Genomic DNA, 16,180 nt, shown 5'->3' with positions numbered 1-16,180 from the left:
TGCTGGGGACTCTGTCCCAACCAGCAAGAATGAAGGCGAGATAGGACAACATAGCATAAGTTATGTACTCACCATAACATTCCATGTTTGTTGTCTAGTATCTCGCCTTCATTCTTGCATCCCACCCATCCATTCCCTGTCCTGGAGGATCTAGAGGACTTTGCAAATTTGGTCCGAGTCCCTTCTTGCCTCTCTACCTTTATGAACAATATAGTTCATAAATTTTCTTTTCTGTATGTTGACATACTGTAGGGAGTAGTCTCTCAAATGGGATCTGGGGAGCAGGCACTAGCCATGCTGGGATAGGTTGTAACCTCAAGCCGGTAGAAGTTCTCGAGCTTTGGTATGTGGCAGAGTCAGAGCTGAGGACTGGCTCCGAACCCAACCATCAAGAATGAAGGTGAGATACTGGACAACAAACATGGAATGTTATGGTGAGTACATAACTTCTTTTTATGGGGCTTTGCCCCCCCAGACAGATCTTCACTGCATTGCAGATAACATATGTGAGCTCACACAGCTCCATGTCCTTCAGAAGTAGCCATGACATGATGCCCATTGGCAATTTCTAGGACTCTTCCACTCTGTACAGTTTGCTCATTTATTGCATACTTTGTCATCTCAGTCTTGTATCTGTCACCTGTGTGTTGTAACTGCTTACTTGTTCGTGAATTGCTGTGCATACAGCATATAATGTGGGGATGCGGTGTCATTTCCATGCTCTCATCAAAGTACGCTTAGGTGCATTTGGTGTCAGCTTTGCAATATGGACAATGGTGAAGAACAGAACTTGTACATTAAGTGCCCAGTCAGGGCAGTTTACCAGTCGCATGCACATTTAATTTTACGTTTGACAACATTTTTGTAAGCATTTGGTTATTCCTTTCTGAGTCATTTGCATCTGTTTGTCTTTATTTCATTGTCAAAATTTTTAGCAATATCTCTCATTTCATTGATAAATTCTTCTCCAATTCTACTGAATACACTTTGCGGTAACTAATGAGCAATTATCAATGGGCATATAAATTATTCTACAATTTCAGAAGGTTTCTTTGTAGTCCAAAGCTTCTTGCATTGAAGCAAGGAAGTGTATAGCATAAGTTTCATTACATCTTGCAGCTCCTGGCAGTCTTACAGCTAAGGTTCACCTATACTGATGCATGTGCACTTTTCATAATCTTCTCTAAAGTAGAATAACTTTTGGGATCAGTAGTGTTTGAATTAACTGGTGACATTTTCAGGTTGCCATTAAAGGCACTTACAAATGCCAATAAAGTGTTAGCATTATCCTTTGCTTCTACTTTTGTCATTTCTGTGATTATCAGAACCTCACTTTGAACTGCACTGTTTGATTTCTTGTCTTAGTGCAGTCATATCCTGTCAATGTCTAGCTCCCATCTAACTAGGCCTTTAAACATTTCTACTTTGTCATTTTTCATGTCTAGCAGTGTCTGTGTGGCATTTTCTGACAGTTGTTCACTGGGATTTTGTCTATGCAGCTCTTCATCCCCAAACAGGAGTACTTTAACAACTTGGTTCATCAGTTGTTATATGCTTTTTACTGTTTTTAGCAGACTAATATAGCTGTCTAGTTATCTTCTCTGCATATGATTTGTGTGCAAATACCATGAATGGATAGCTCACCCCAGGGATTCAGCAACTGAAATTTTCTCTTCTGAAAATTGCACTTTACTCTCTCAATTTATTTTATTAACTTCACTTAGATTCTTTGTGTACATATTTTTATTTATTTTTTTTTTGCCTAGTGGAATGTGAATTGGCACTCTGCACCCTCAGATCTCCTTTTGGAGCACTTCATGAGATTGAAGTCAGCCAAAGATTCCCTTGGCTGTTTCTTTTGAAAGGTGTATAGTACTTTTCTGGACAGTGAAGCAAGCAGCATCATATTGTGCTTGAATCCGTTTTGCAGATGCTTTGACCCATGCTTCTCGTACAAAAAACCTGCTTCAGAGCAGATTTCATACAGGAAGAAGATGTAGACCCCGTAGATTAAAGTGACCCCTTCTGTAAAGGGATTGCCACACATGGCTGCTGGGGTCTACACAGTAAACTTTTCAAGTGATTTTTTATATTTGTAGCTAGGATAAGATGTGTTAGTTGTTTTAAGAAATGTACAACTTGGATGTTTGTCATGTGATATTAGGTCATATGATTGTTGTGCATTTATTTAAAGGTTTTATATGAGAATTATTTTTAGTTTGAAGAAAGCTTGTATTATGTGTTGGGCAGAAACACAAAGTTGGGAATTTCCTGTGGAATCTCCATGGTGAAGCTATTTTGTGGTGTGGTTAGTTTGGTGAATTTTTGAAAATACAGTTTACTTGCACATTCATTGGAAGGTGGTCCTTGGTGCAATTTTGTATACATAATATGAATATGTATATTTATATCCTGCACACACGTGTATTAAATACAAACTACTCCAAGAGAGAAGATCTGTCCACCAACTTCTCAAATTACTACTGCCAAAGCTCTGCAGCACCTGGTGCATTAAGGCATTAATCATACCAGAGTCATATGCATTAACATAGTATGGTATAAATGGTAGCTTAAGTTGCCTGGTTGGAAAAGAAAAGTTTCTTCAATATGAGTAAGCAGTGTTTCATTTATGTGCTAAATGGTGAATTCTGAATACTGCAAGAAACTGTCTTATGTTTTTTTATTGCAGCAATTTTTACAGTGCCTCAATAAGACATGTTCCATCAATGGATTCCATCTCTAGTTCAATGGAGGGACTGTTTCTCCGACCCCCTTCTGTAATAATGACTGATGGAGCTAGCCAGGTAAAATAGAGTAATAGTGCTTTGGCCCCTTCTGTACTCTGTTTAAAGTCTGTGTGTAGCATGAAAACATAGATGCTGTGTTTGGTCCATTTTAGTTTTATCATGGTATATTATTATTTTGTATAAAACAAGTGCATTTTGGTATGTGTTTTTTAAAGTCAATGTAAAGGTTCCAGTTTTATATTTTTATTAATAAAACAAATGTCCCTTTCAAGTGGCTTATAGTGCATGTGCAAAAGTTTGCCAAGCCTCCGACATTATCTGGTATATTAACACTGAAATTAGAGGTCATATATTTTCAGAAGTGTGTAAATAAGTGCCCCCCCGCCCGCCACACTCCCAGGTATTCTGAGCTTTATAAGCAATGGTACACTCATTGTGTCAGACTGTAATTCATGTCCCAATACATCCTTTTAATTTCTTTGTATGTGAAAAGTTTTTTTCAGGAATGCCCCAAAGCTTTTACAGTCCTCTTATCCAGTTTGAGCTGGTTGGCAGTTCTGTAGATCTGCCAGTAGATGGCAAATTTGAGGCATGTAGGATCGAACATTGTAACGTTTCAGGGCATGTTTTTATTCCATTCCCTGTAACAGTCACATTGGAACACTTTTATAATGTCTAAGGGATGTAGCAAAACAGTTATGAACATAGAGCTGGAAACTCTGTGGATACCTGGGTTTGAATCTTGCAGGTGCCACCTAGAGGTACTGAGTGATCTTTGCCTACTAAATTTAACATTTCTTTGCTCATAGGCTGCATGAGCAAACAAGCTTCAGCTTATTGTGCATGTCCTTGCTAGAAATCATAAAGTTAAGAATTTAATTAGTTTATACATGTGAACGTAAACATATAAATGTTAAATACATGCATCACATATTTTCTTCCATTTCTCTTGTTGATACTAGTAACTTTGTGACACATTCTGGTATATAATCAGATCATTTGTGTTGGTTAAAACCTATACTCCCAACACATTTCTGAAGATCTGATTGTCCAAAGTTGTGATTTTTTTTCTTTGTAGTTTGTGACAGTGTCTGCTCAGCTTTGTATAGTCTGTTGTCATAACATGCCTAATGCCTTGGACTCATCAAAGTGATTACTTCAGGCAAAAAATGTAAATGTGATTTGGGACTGTGCCCTTATACTTACATATGGCATCTTCTGAGTATAAACAGATTATTTGGTCATGGAGACCCATAGCCAAGGTGCACTGAATCTTTCTTTCTTCCTGGTTTGCCTCTGTCTTTCTGTTACTGATGTGTGGACATGTGCAATAACATTGTGTCTGTGTTGCTAGATTTTCCTCTCCCTTGTTTAACAAGAATAATTTCTCAACAGATTTATAACCATGCTGTCCTGTGAATTTTGAAATTGTCAAGTTACACTTAGCTTTTACTGTTTCATGGTCAAGCTCAGATTGTGCCAACATTGGACCTGCCGTTCCAAGCTTCTACAGACTTTAAGCTTTGTAACCTTGAAACTCCTGTGTTACCTCTGATAATTGTTTTCCCTGAACAATAGCATTATTGCAAATATGATTTTTCAGGGAATTCCATTGACTTGCTTGCAGTAATATCCAAATTTGTCCAGTGTGTACTTTTGCTCGGTCTGAGCATTTGGAAAACATGTATTTTTCCTTTTCTGAAATTAATTTCATAGTGAATTGAAATGTAAGACAATTCCTGCATTTCTTTCCCCATTCTATTAAAGTAAGTACACTAGTTTCCCATTTTTAGTAAGCATACAGCCGTTGTCATAAATTATGTAAGCTGGTGCAAACATTTAATTAAGTGAAATCTCATAACTGTTTATATTGTTTTCTTTTTCTACCCTTACTCAATCTTTTATACTCTTTTTACACCCCTTCCCTAACATTTCATTCCGAACTGCAGAAATCGACAAGTTCACTCTCGTCGGAGGCCTCTGAAGCCTGCAGGTCGGTTAGTGAGTGCAGCTCCCCTACCTCAGTTGGTTCGGGTTGTGCCACTGGGTCCTGGGCTGGGAATAAGGTGAAAATCAACTTTTTACTCAACATGCATGTGCCTTATTTTTGCCATTTTTGGTGTTTGTGTATTTATGGATTCATGTTTGTCACATTTTTTCTGTTTGTGGGACTGTAATGTTTCATTTTTCTGTCTGTGTATTGCGGTTACTGATGTGTACTAATTCTTCTCTACAGAAACTGGTGGTAGTTGGTCCTTTTTCTAGTTAATCCTTTTACTAAGTGTTATGTGTAGCATAATGTATAGATAGTCATGCACAACAAGGCACTTTTTCCCATTAGAGCAGAGATTGCAGTTTGAGTTAGAAAGATCAACATTTTTGCTGCTTTCTCAAGTCCATAATGGAGATGTGCATTCCAGGTTGTGTTTAAACAATCTGTATTTTATTGCTTATACATTGGTATATGGTTTTCCACTTTAAAATATGGAACTGCATGGGTATGTTACAAACAAATACCTTTAATTTAATGGATTCTGGAGCTAATTTACTTCTGTTGAATAAGTTAATTGTTTTGAAAATTTGGAGTGTGAAATGCATGTAAATTTTGATCAAATTCAGTAAAATTGGTTTTGGGTAGCCTGAGTTATGAAAAAGTGAGGTAAAAGTTTTTTTCCTTAAAAGTAGTGTATTAGCTTTGCATTGAATGAGAAAAAGTAGTTTTTGTTTATAGTTGTGGTATTAGCAGTAATGTATACACCAGCGTTTTAAAGTAATTGTACCAGAGCTGTAGCAATTTTGCTTTAGTACAGTGAAACATTTGTAGGGTTTCCTGCAAATTTAGCTTAACCATACAATGTCCTTCTAGTCTCGTGTTGCAATATTCCAAACTCTTGGGTTTTCCTATCTTGCTTACCTGAACATCCATACACTATACAAAAGCTTGTAGCCACTGTCTGGTTCATAGGACGTCATAATGTTGGCCCAGGGTGGGTGGGCCATAATTCCATCTGTGTGTACATTTCCTCAGAGCTTCTCTGCTGCCAGACACACATCAGCCTTCCTGCCATCTTCGCTTCAGATCTCCAAATTCTAAAAGATAAGTACCCTGTTGGGTCATTTTTTAATTCCTTTTGTCACTGCATTCCTGTTAGGGTTTCCTTCATTTCTTGGATGACATGTGAGTGCAAGTGCAGTCATCAGATTCCCCATAAGGACCCCCATGAGCTTTGCCTTTTCTGTCTAGGGCCTACACAACACCATCTTTCTTGCACAGTCTGTCATGCCTTTGTGCTGAAGGACCCTATGCAGCCGCCTGCACCCCTTGAATATGTATTTAGAAAATCAGCCCCTTCAGTGCTTAGCATTAGGGATGGAAGGGTTGTCCGGTCGGCCCAAGGAACCATCTAAAAAGAAGGCCAAGATTTCCAGGCCCGCCATACCTCCTGTGGCTGATGTTTGCCTGGAGGAACGCTCAGAGTCTGCTGTTGCAGATATAGCTGGTGCCCTTCGGGATGCTGCAGAACCTAGAGCAGAGGGTACGTCCGGGGTGTGTTCGCAGACATAACTTTGCAACGCCCAGGAGAAACCACAGGTTCCTAGGGCTGTGCAGACAAGCCTTTCCTTTGCTTCAGTCCACTGATACTAGGCCTACCTTAGGGCCTATGCCTCCTAGGCCTTCATTGAAAAAGAAATCCAAACATCTCTCCCCCTCTCCTGATAGCCAACCAAATTGGCAAGCTTTCTCACAAAGCCTATTTAATGTCTTCATAGCTCTGAGGCCTGGTGTGCCTGGATCCCATCAGGCCAGCCCTCTTCCTATCAGTCCCAGGCCTCAGGTTGAGGATGTCATCCTACCTGAAGCTGAGGATTCCTCATCCTCCTCTTCTGAGGATTCCGTATCCTTTGTCTCCAAGATGCCTTCTCCTCTTGGATGTGCTTCAGGAGACGATGAATCTATAGAGGCTGATTCCCCAGTAGAGGACCTCATGTTTGGGGAGGCAATTCCCAAAATGACGGAATTTTTCAAGTGGGATTCCTCAGAAATATCTGAGGTACAAAAAGGATTTTGTGAGCTCCTGCAGTTGGATACCCTTGCTCCTTCTGCAATCCCCCCACTATTACCAGCTTTCTTGGATGCTTTCATTGCAGTCTCAGTTAACCCCAACTCCCAACCACCTGCTCCCAGGAGGCCAGACAGACTCTACAAGCTCCATGAAGGGGCAAAGATCAAATGCCCTATAGCTGACCCCACCACTGTCTCAGTCTCTGCAGACAAGCCATCTAAGTTATTGCCATCTACCTCAGTCCTCCCCTCTGACAAAGACAGGCAATGGAGCGCCTTGGTAAGAAAGTCTATACTCCTCTAACCTGGCTTTCAGGCAGTTAATTATCAAACACACCTGTCCAGGTATGCCTTGGCACTTTTGACCCAGGTCACCAAACTCTTAGCTGACCTTCCAGACTCACCTTTCAAGTCTCAAATTTCTAGCCTCCTTAACCTCTCACAAGTCAATAGGCAATCTACTCTCTCACTTGTCTGCCCCTTTGGCAGTCCATTACCTCAGACAGGTGTGTCCTCTCCATCATAGAAAAGGGCAGTTTTATGTACTGGGTCATTCCCCCATCTCCCAGAGGGATCCCCCAGCCACCCAAAGACCAACTCCACCTTTTCCAGCCAGTCATAGGCATTCTCCTTTCTCCAGGAACCATACAACTGGTCCATCTGGTGGATAAATGAAAGGGGTTTTATTCAAGACTTTTCATGGTGCCCAGGAAGGATGGACCCTGGAGACCTATCCAGGATCTCTCTCACCTCAACCTGTTCTTGCAGGTCCCCATCTTTCGCCTGCCTACTCTTCAGACCCTATTCCCTTTGGTGATAACACCGGGATTTCTAGCCACCTTGGACATAAAGGGTGCCTAACTCCATATACCTGTAAGGCCGAGCTACAGGAAATATCTGAGTTTTGCTGCTGGTTCCTCACATTTTCAGTTCTCGGCCTTGCCCTTTGGACTCTCTACTGCTGCAAGTGTCTTCACCAAATGCCTGGCTCCTGTGGTGGCCTACTGCAGAGTCCAGGGCATCCAGATGACCTCCTGATCCAGGCAGAATGCCCCAGATCCCACAAAGCCAACTTCAGAATCATCTCCTTTCTGCAGACTCTGGGATTCCACATAAACTTTCCCAAATCCAACTTGTCCTTCCCAGGACCAGGTTTTCCTTGGGGTGCAGAATAATGTTGGAAGTTTGGAGGGCTTTCCTCCCACCCTAGAAAGTGGAAACCCTGACCCACTACCTGACCGCCATCCTCAAAGCCTCTGCTTTGACACCCAGACAATACCTCAGGCTACTGGGTTACATGAGGGAATTGCAATGGTACCTGAAGTCCATATGGAACCAACACTCACACCCATTGGATTTCATCATCCCCTTCCTCCCTTGTCTGAGGAAGGAGATTCAGTGGTGGTTAAACCAAGTTATACTGAACCCAGGACTTCCATTGCAACCCCTTCCACCTTCGTCATCCCTTTCCTCCCTTGTCTGAGGAAGGAGATTCAGTGTTTTTTAAACCAAGTTATACGGAACCCAGGACTTCCACTGCAACCCCTTCCCCCTGTCCAGGAGATGTACACAGATACTTCACATCTGGTCTAGGGGCTACTCTGGCAGCGTGAAAGTGCAAGGTACCTGGTCCTACACCTTCATGTGGGAACACATCAACATCAGGGAAATGAGAGCAATCATATTTGCCCTGATGGCCTTTCTTCATGCACCAAAACAAGTTAGTATAGTTTTTGGGTATTTGAACAAACAGGAAGGAACCAAATCCGATTTGCTTTGCAGACTTGCTCTCCAGGCATGGGACCTGGCAGCCCTACACGGAATCTTCCTGAAGGCAGTTTATATCCCTTCAGCTCAAAATATTCAGGCAGACACCTTAAGCAGGTCCATGTCACTGTCTTAACAATGGATGGTTCACAGGGATGTGTTTCTGGACATTGTCCACAGGTGGGGTATGCCTCAAATAGATCTGTTGCCTCCCCCTGAACAGACAACCACCACTGTTTTGCACCACGCTACCCAGTCCCTTAGCAAAGGCAACAGGTGCCTTTTCTGTCTCATGGGAGGGGATGTTTCTGTATGCATTCTCCCCCCTCCCCTTCCCATTACGTCAGAAAGTCCTGCTTACAAATTAAAAATCTTGCTGGTCACTTCCTTTTGGCCAAGACAGCATTGATTCCCCTGCCTCCTGCATTTAGCCAGGGGCAATCACCACAAGTTACCTCACAGAGTGGACCTTCTCACACAAGAAAAGGAATCCCTGCTACACCCCACCTGGAATCTCTGAAGCTAACCTTGTGGGTGATAGAATTCTGATTCCTTTTAGGCACCTTTACTCTGAGGACATGCTAGCAGTCCTGCAGGAGGCCAGGAAACCTAACACTAGGAGATCTTGTTTGTCTAAATGGAAGAGGTTTCCATGTGGTGACAAAAAACAGCTAGACCCTTTGCAAAGTGAGGTCCCCTTAGTGGTGTCCTGTCTGAACTTGTGCAAGCAGGGTTGACATGCTCCTCTGTCAAAGCACACCTTGCTGCTGTTTCAGCCTGTCTGCCTCTTGATACTCCTCTAGCCTCCCGTCTCCCTTCAAAGTTATTCCTTAAGGGAGTGTTGCACCTTAGACCCCCACCCCCCCAGGAAGAGGCAGGTTCCTCCTCTATGGGATCTGAATTACGTTCTAGAGAAATTCACTATTGGCCCCTTTGAACCAGCTTCCAAGGCATCTTTGAAACATTGTACCTAGAAAACTGTACTCCTTGTGGCCCTAACTTGAGCCAGAGGAGGGTCAGATCTCCAGGCCCTTATGGCAACACCTCCCTTCCTCATCTTCCACAAAGACAGAGTGAAACTGAGGACCGACCCCTCCTTTATGCCTAAACTGGTCAATGAGCTATCCTTAAATTGGGGTGTTCACCTGCCCTCTTTTTCCCTCATCCCCAAAATGACAGTGAGAGTCTTGCATTCCCTTGATGTTCACAGACAACTTGGATTTCACATTGACAAGACTAAGGCCATTAGAAAATCAGACAAATTGTCTCCTTCCACCAAAGAAGTAATGGGAAAGGCGGTGTCAAAGCAGACAATTTCTGTCTGGATCTTCAAAGCTGGATCCTTTTGCTACACATTCCATGGGAAACGGCTCAAATTCAAACTTAAAGCCCACTCCACTAGAGCCATGACTTCATCTGGGACCTTCAAAGGATTGGACACTGCTTCCATCCTAGAAGCAGCTACTTGGTCATCTGTCCACATCTCACCAAACACTACAGGTTGGATCATATCTCCAGATCCAGAGCAGGGTTTGCTAGGGCAGTCCTGCATGGCTTTGTGGAGAGTAGCTGAATACCACTACTCTTCTCTTCCTTGTGAGCTTTGGCACTCACCCAAGAGTTTGGAATACTGTAATATGAGAATAGATAGACAAAATAGTTGTGTAAAATCTTACCATAACCTTAGACATCCTTCTCTTCCATGTTGCAAAATTCATTCCCTCCCACCTTTACCCCCTTATCTCCATCTGAACTATCTCTTCTTGGATGGCACAGAGCCTGTACAGTTATCCTGGGACTGGGGTCCAACTGGGCAGTTCATTTCTGAGGAAAAGTACGTACAGACGTCACTTTTATAGTCCACCCATCCTGGGCCAACATCAGATGTCTTGCGTACCTAGCAGTGATTGCAAGCTTTTGTATACTGGCTGGACGTTCAGGTAGCAAGAGAGGAAAACCCAAGAGTTTGGAATATTGCAACATGGAAGAGAAGGGCATCTAAGGTTATGGTAAGATTTTACACAACTATTCTTTCTGAAATGATTTAACAACCTTTTTTTTTTATTATAAAATGCGATTGTGTAAATGACCTTGATCTGTAACATGCCATTTCTTGCTTCTGGTGTGTACAGTTTACATCATATTTGCTATTAGTCACTCTTTCACATGAGTAGCTATATGGTAAGCTGATCTCTCATTTTTGAGAATGGTGCTGAATTTTCAACTTTCTGCTGTCCAGGTTGAAGTTAAAAATATTTTTTTGTCCCCAATTCTGTGGAGTAGAATAATGAAGTCTCAGCTGTGACCCAGATGATCTAACAGCTCAGGATGGGGAAAAAACAAGTGGAGGAGAATGGAATTGGTCAGCTGTTATTATCTCACCTGTCTTGGGGAGAGGGAGGTTGTCCTGCTAACTGTGACACCAATACCTAGTAGAGAGGGAGAGATGTATAGCTTGCAGCCAGGAGAGGGTGAGGTTACAGCATGTAGCACAATGGATGGGGAATGTGTGCTTGGCTCTGCCAAGTGGTCTACTGTCAACAGCCTTTGTGTGGCATGAGAAGGAATGTGTATACTCTCAGGTGAAGGTGTAGCAAGCTGTCATTTCAGCTGTTAGAAGAAGAGTTAGGCCGTAATACAGAAAATATCCCTTATGGCTTTCTCGATGATGGCCACCTGGAATGGCTTTTGTGCCGCTGAGTGGTAATGGATGGGCATTAGTGACAGTGACTATAAAGTCAGTAGGCACTTGGCCAAGAAAGAGATACAGAAAAAATGTGACCAGAAGCAGATTAAAAGCTTCCATTTTTGCTCCAGTGGGAGAAAAGATAAGATTGCAGTTATGACAAAAGAAATAGTTTACAGAACTTGAGTTTGTTCCTCCAGCAAAGAAGCTTCTTAGAACTTTACAGATAAAATGTAAATGTGATTTTATTCATTGTCATTTTACCTGTCAGTTAACAGCAGAAGATCATGAAATGTGTATTAAAAGAAACCTGTTTTTGTATAAATATGAATAACATGCAATAGGGAAAATGCAAAAAATGTAAGTAGAGGAATTATTGTATCTCATGTTGTCCTTTCCATTCTTCCACAACAAATAGGTTATGGATCCAATCCTTGGATCCAACTCAACTGCATACTTCAGACTTTGAATCCAAAGTAGTCTCCTTCTACCCTCTCGTTTGCCACCATCGTGCACAGACATAGGATCCCTCTCTCACAACTTTTTGTTGAGCTTTTCAGCTGTTTTTGTTTAGCTTTATCATTTAAAATGTCCATCTTCTTTTACTACAACTTCTGTCTTAGTTTCCGGTTTATTTTCTGCATCAGAAGTCTATACTATAGATGTTCATCGTGCATACAGCTGCAGTCATAACAGATGGGTTCTCCTGCCGTCAGGCGGGTCCTCGGTCGGCCGAATTCCAAAGTCTAGGTCCAGCATCGGTTGTCGTCGCTTCTTCCCTGACGTCAGTGCGACGGGTATAAAAGAACCAGCCGACGCCATTTTCTCCAGTCTTTCTTGCCGCGCGGTGCCCGAAGCAGAAGCAGTTCGCAAGTGCCGGTCGGCCAGCTCCTGAAATTACGAAAATTTTGCAACCAAAGTCTTCTTGAAAGCTAAGTACCCCGTTGGAGAAACTTTTCTTGCCTCAGACCAATGTCAGACAAAGTTAATTGTATTTCATGTGGGAAGCAAATACTGCATAAGGATTTTCATTCACTCTGCATTCCTTGCTTAGGCCCAGACCACGACGTCTCTGTCTGTCGTTTTTGTGCTACATTCAACAAACGCACCATTAAGCATCGGGCGGAGTTCGCCAGCACTATTTTGGCAAAAAATTTAACTACATTATGTCGTCGGATACTCCGACTCCAGTTTTGACTAAAAGACGCAAAGAATAAGGACCGACACACGAGGTCCGCGGCCTCTACCGACACCACGCCAAAGCCGACTACAGGTGGTCCGGTTCTCAGCGAGACACCTACCTGCCTACCGACGACACTTAATTGGTGGTGTCTACTGTGCCTGAGGTCGCAGGCTCCTCGGCCCACACCCCGCCTACAGATACCGAAGCCACTCCAGGCGGTGAAACTCAGAATGTAGACAGGTCTGCCTCCTCTCAAGGTGTCTTCAGGCCTTCCTCTTCTTTTTCCATTAAGGCTTTCACTAAGTCTAAAGCAGCCATGCATTCTAAGAGACAAGCTACACAGGGCCCTTCTCCAGGCCCCATGCCTAAAAAACAGATGCTTAAAATGGCTGAGGATTTAATTACTCTTATTGGGGGTTCTCAAACCCCCCCCCCCCCCCAGACAAAAGGCCCAGAGTGGAGGAAGAATCCCCCTCCTCGGACCAGGCCTCCATTATTTCAGAGCACTCTGATGAACAAGAACATTCATACTCCCCTTTTGAAGATTCTGATGCAGAGGAGTCCATTTCCTCTGTCTCCCCCCCCTGAGGATTACTCTTTTGGGGAAACCTTGCATACCTTGAGGGAACACTTCCACTGGGAAGGCCAAGAGTACTCAGACTCCAAGAAAAGGCTTAGGGATTTTCTCTTGCTCCCTCAGCACAGGCCTCTGGCTATACCTCCTGTCTTAGACATACTAGATGGTGTATTCGGAGACCTGCCTTAGCCCAGACTCTCTACCTCCAGCCCCAGTCAAGCCTGACAGGTACTACCGGGTTCCTGACTCACACCAATTCTTATACAAAAGTCATGCGGCTGACCCAGAAACTATCTCACAGGGCCCCAAGGGAATTAAGGCCTCCACTGCTAAAAATCCATTACCTTCAGAGAGAGATTCCAGAGCTTTAGAAAGGTGGGGAAAAAAGGTATACACCTCGGCCACCTTAACCATGAGGGCATTAAACTGCCAGTTCCATATGTTAAAGTACCAACAGTTTCTGTTATCACAGTTGAGAAGCAAAATGTCACAACCTGAACAACCAGACTTGAAGGAGTTGCAGGATGTGATGCATAGTGCAGAACAAGTGGGTAAACATACCTTGCAATGTGGTTTTGATGCTCTAGAGGCCTCATGTAGAGCTGCTGTTACAGGATCAGTCATACGTAGACATGTCTGGCTCAAGGAGCAAACCTATACCAGCTCATGTCAAAGCTAAATTACTAAATGCCCCTCTACAAAAAGATGTATTATTTGGTGTTAAAGCTGAGGAGGTATTAAAGAAAATGGAGGAAAAGGCTAAATCAATGCAAACAGTGAAAGATTTTCTACAGGTACAACCTCCACGTTTCAGTAGAAATTGGCCTTCCAAAAATTGGTCCTTTCCAGCCACGGACAGACCCCAAAGAGGTAGATACAGGCGCCCGAGGGGCAGAGGGCAATCTCAAGGATCGTTTAGAGGCAGACAATGGCAAGCTACTACACAGAGGTGGTGAGGATAGTTCACAGCCATTCAGAAAGCAAACCCAATGACTTTCCCCTTTGCATGCCAAGCAAGGCTCAAATGGCAGCACCCTTAGGCGGAAAACTGGCATTATTTTCGAAAAATTGGCATATTGTCACAAAAGACAAATGGATCCTGGACATTATAAACAGAGGCTACAGATTCCATTTTAACACCCTTCCACAAAAGAGAGGCATGCCAAACCTGCCACACAATCAAAGGGCAGAGGCACAAAGACAAATTTCAGATCTCATGGACATGAAAGCTATTCAAGAGGTACCTACTCAAGAACAAGGTCAAGGTTTTTATTCCAGACTATTCCTGGTACCAAGGAAGGGAAAAGATTGGAGACCTATTTTGGACCTATCCATCCTAAACACATTTTTACTCGTGCCAAAATTCAAGATGCTCACATTACAGCAGCTTCTTCCCATGCTGGGCAAGGAGTCTTGGCTGGTAACATTGGACCTCAAGGAGGCATACCTGCATATCCCAATCAGACAAAATTGCAGAAGATACCTCAGATTTCTTGCAGGTTCAACCCATTATCAATTCTCTGCATTGCCCTTTGGCTTATCTACTGCGCCCAGAGTATTCACGAAATGCCTGGCATCAGTAATTGCCTACTGCAGACTTCAAGGGATACAAATATACCCATATTTGGACGACTGCCTGATCCAAGCGGACAGCAAGCACATACATCTGAAACATCTGGCTTTTGTAATAATGTTGTTGAATTATCTGGGGTACACAGTCAACAAAAAGAAATCGAGGCTAATACCCTCACAAAAAATAATTTTCCTGGGTGCCAACTTGGACACAAACACCCAGATGGCCTACCTCACGCCAGAGAAACAGGGGCAACTAGCTCAATACTTCAGAAAACTAGCAAATTTCACCAGGCTGACTGCAAGGAAAATCCTGCAGGCTCTGGGATTCATGGCATCTTGCATCCTACTAATCCCATGTGCAAAGCTGCATATGAGGAAACTTCAATGGTACCTCAAAAACCTATGGTCTCAACACAGCCACAGTTTGGAAACAATAATACCACTGATTCCATGTCTTCAAAAGGAATTTCTGTAGTGGGCTCAAGCATGCCAAAGAAACACAGGTCTCCCATTCTGCAAGCCTCAAGCAAATCAAGTCATCACAACAGACGCCTCTGACTACGCCTGGGGGGCGCACATGACAGATCGGTGCATTCAGGGCAAATGGTCCCAAAAAGAAAAGCACCTACACATCAATCAAAAGGAAATACTAGCAGTAATAAATGCTATTATAGCTTTCAAAGACCTTCTGCATCCAGGCCAACTATTGATAAGGACAGACAACACCACAGTAATGTGGTACATAAACAGGGAGGAACCCATTCATATACCCCCTATGCAGGCTGGCCATGTCACTGTGGAACATAGCCCTGGAATTACAAATCGAACTTCAAGCACAGTACTTGCCAGGCGAGGAAAACACGCTGGCAGACAACCTAAGCAGAAATATGACAGACCCACACAAATGGAAGTTGCACCCTCAAGTTTTTACAGAAATAATTCAAGCATGGGGCAGGCCAGACATAGATCTCTTTGCCTCCCACAAAAATCACCAATTGACAAAATTCTGCTCAAGGACTTTTCATCCACAGGCCTGGAGAGTGGACGCTCTCTTTCAGTTGGACAACAATGACAGTTTATGCCTTTCCACCTCTTCCCCTGCTGCCCAAAGTTCTATTAAAAACCAAAGCAGACAGACCAAAGATGATTCTCATTGCTCCAGACTGGCCAAGACAGCACTGGTACCCACTCCTCAGGAGCCTAACTCATTCCCCACCATGGACCCTACCTCTAATGCCTCTTCTGACTCAGCACAGCTTCAAAACTCTTCACAGTCAGCTGAAAACATTCAGTCTGGCCACATGGAAGATTCCTTAACTTCACAACAGACCCTACTCTCCAAGGAGGTGCAGGATGTCATTTTGGAGGCCAGAAGGCCTTCTACTAGGAAAGCTTACTCCACAAAATGGAAGCGATTTTGTGCCTGGAATGAGAAAAAGGGCCAGAATCCTGGAATACTGAATTTACCTCAAATATTACAGTATCTAGCTGAGCTGCTAAGCAGTGGACTTTCATTCTCCTCTATCAAAATCCATGCCTCAGCCATTTCTGCAGAATACAACACCGATCCTCCTTTATTCTC

General features: G+C 43.1%; 1 protein-coding gene across 1 annotated transcript in view; it reads left to right on the top strand.

The window, feature by feature from the left end:
• Positions 1-16,180, top strand: part of LOC122816990 (protein MTSS 1-like) — a gene marked incomplete in the record, with an annotated part of 941,883 nt that overhangs the window by 831,802 nt on the left and 93,901 nt on the right. The window contains 2 exon segments of the mRNA XM_044090103.1: positions 2,690-2,804; positions 4,697-4,813. Coding sequence (XP_043946038.1) covers positions 2,690-2,804; positions 4,697-4,813 — 232 coding nt within the window.

The sequence above is a fragment of the Protopterus annectens genome, chromosome 12.part0, assembly GCF_019279795.1.
Source record: "Protopterus annectens isolate FY-2018-M chromosome 12.part0, PAN1.0, whole genome shotgun sequence".
Taxonomy (NCBI): domain Eukaryota; kingdom Metazoa; phylum Chordata; order Ceratodontiformes; family Protopteridae; genus Protopterus; species Protopterus annectens.
Note: the sequence above shows the minus strand (reverse complement) of the source record. Positions and strands in the feature narration are given on the sequence as shown.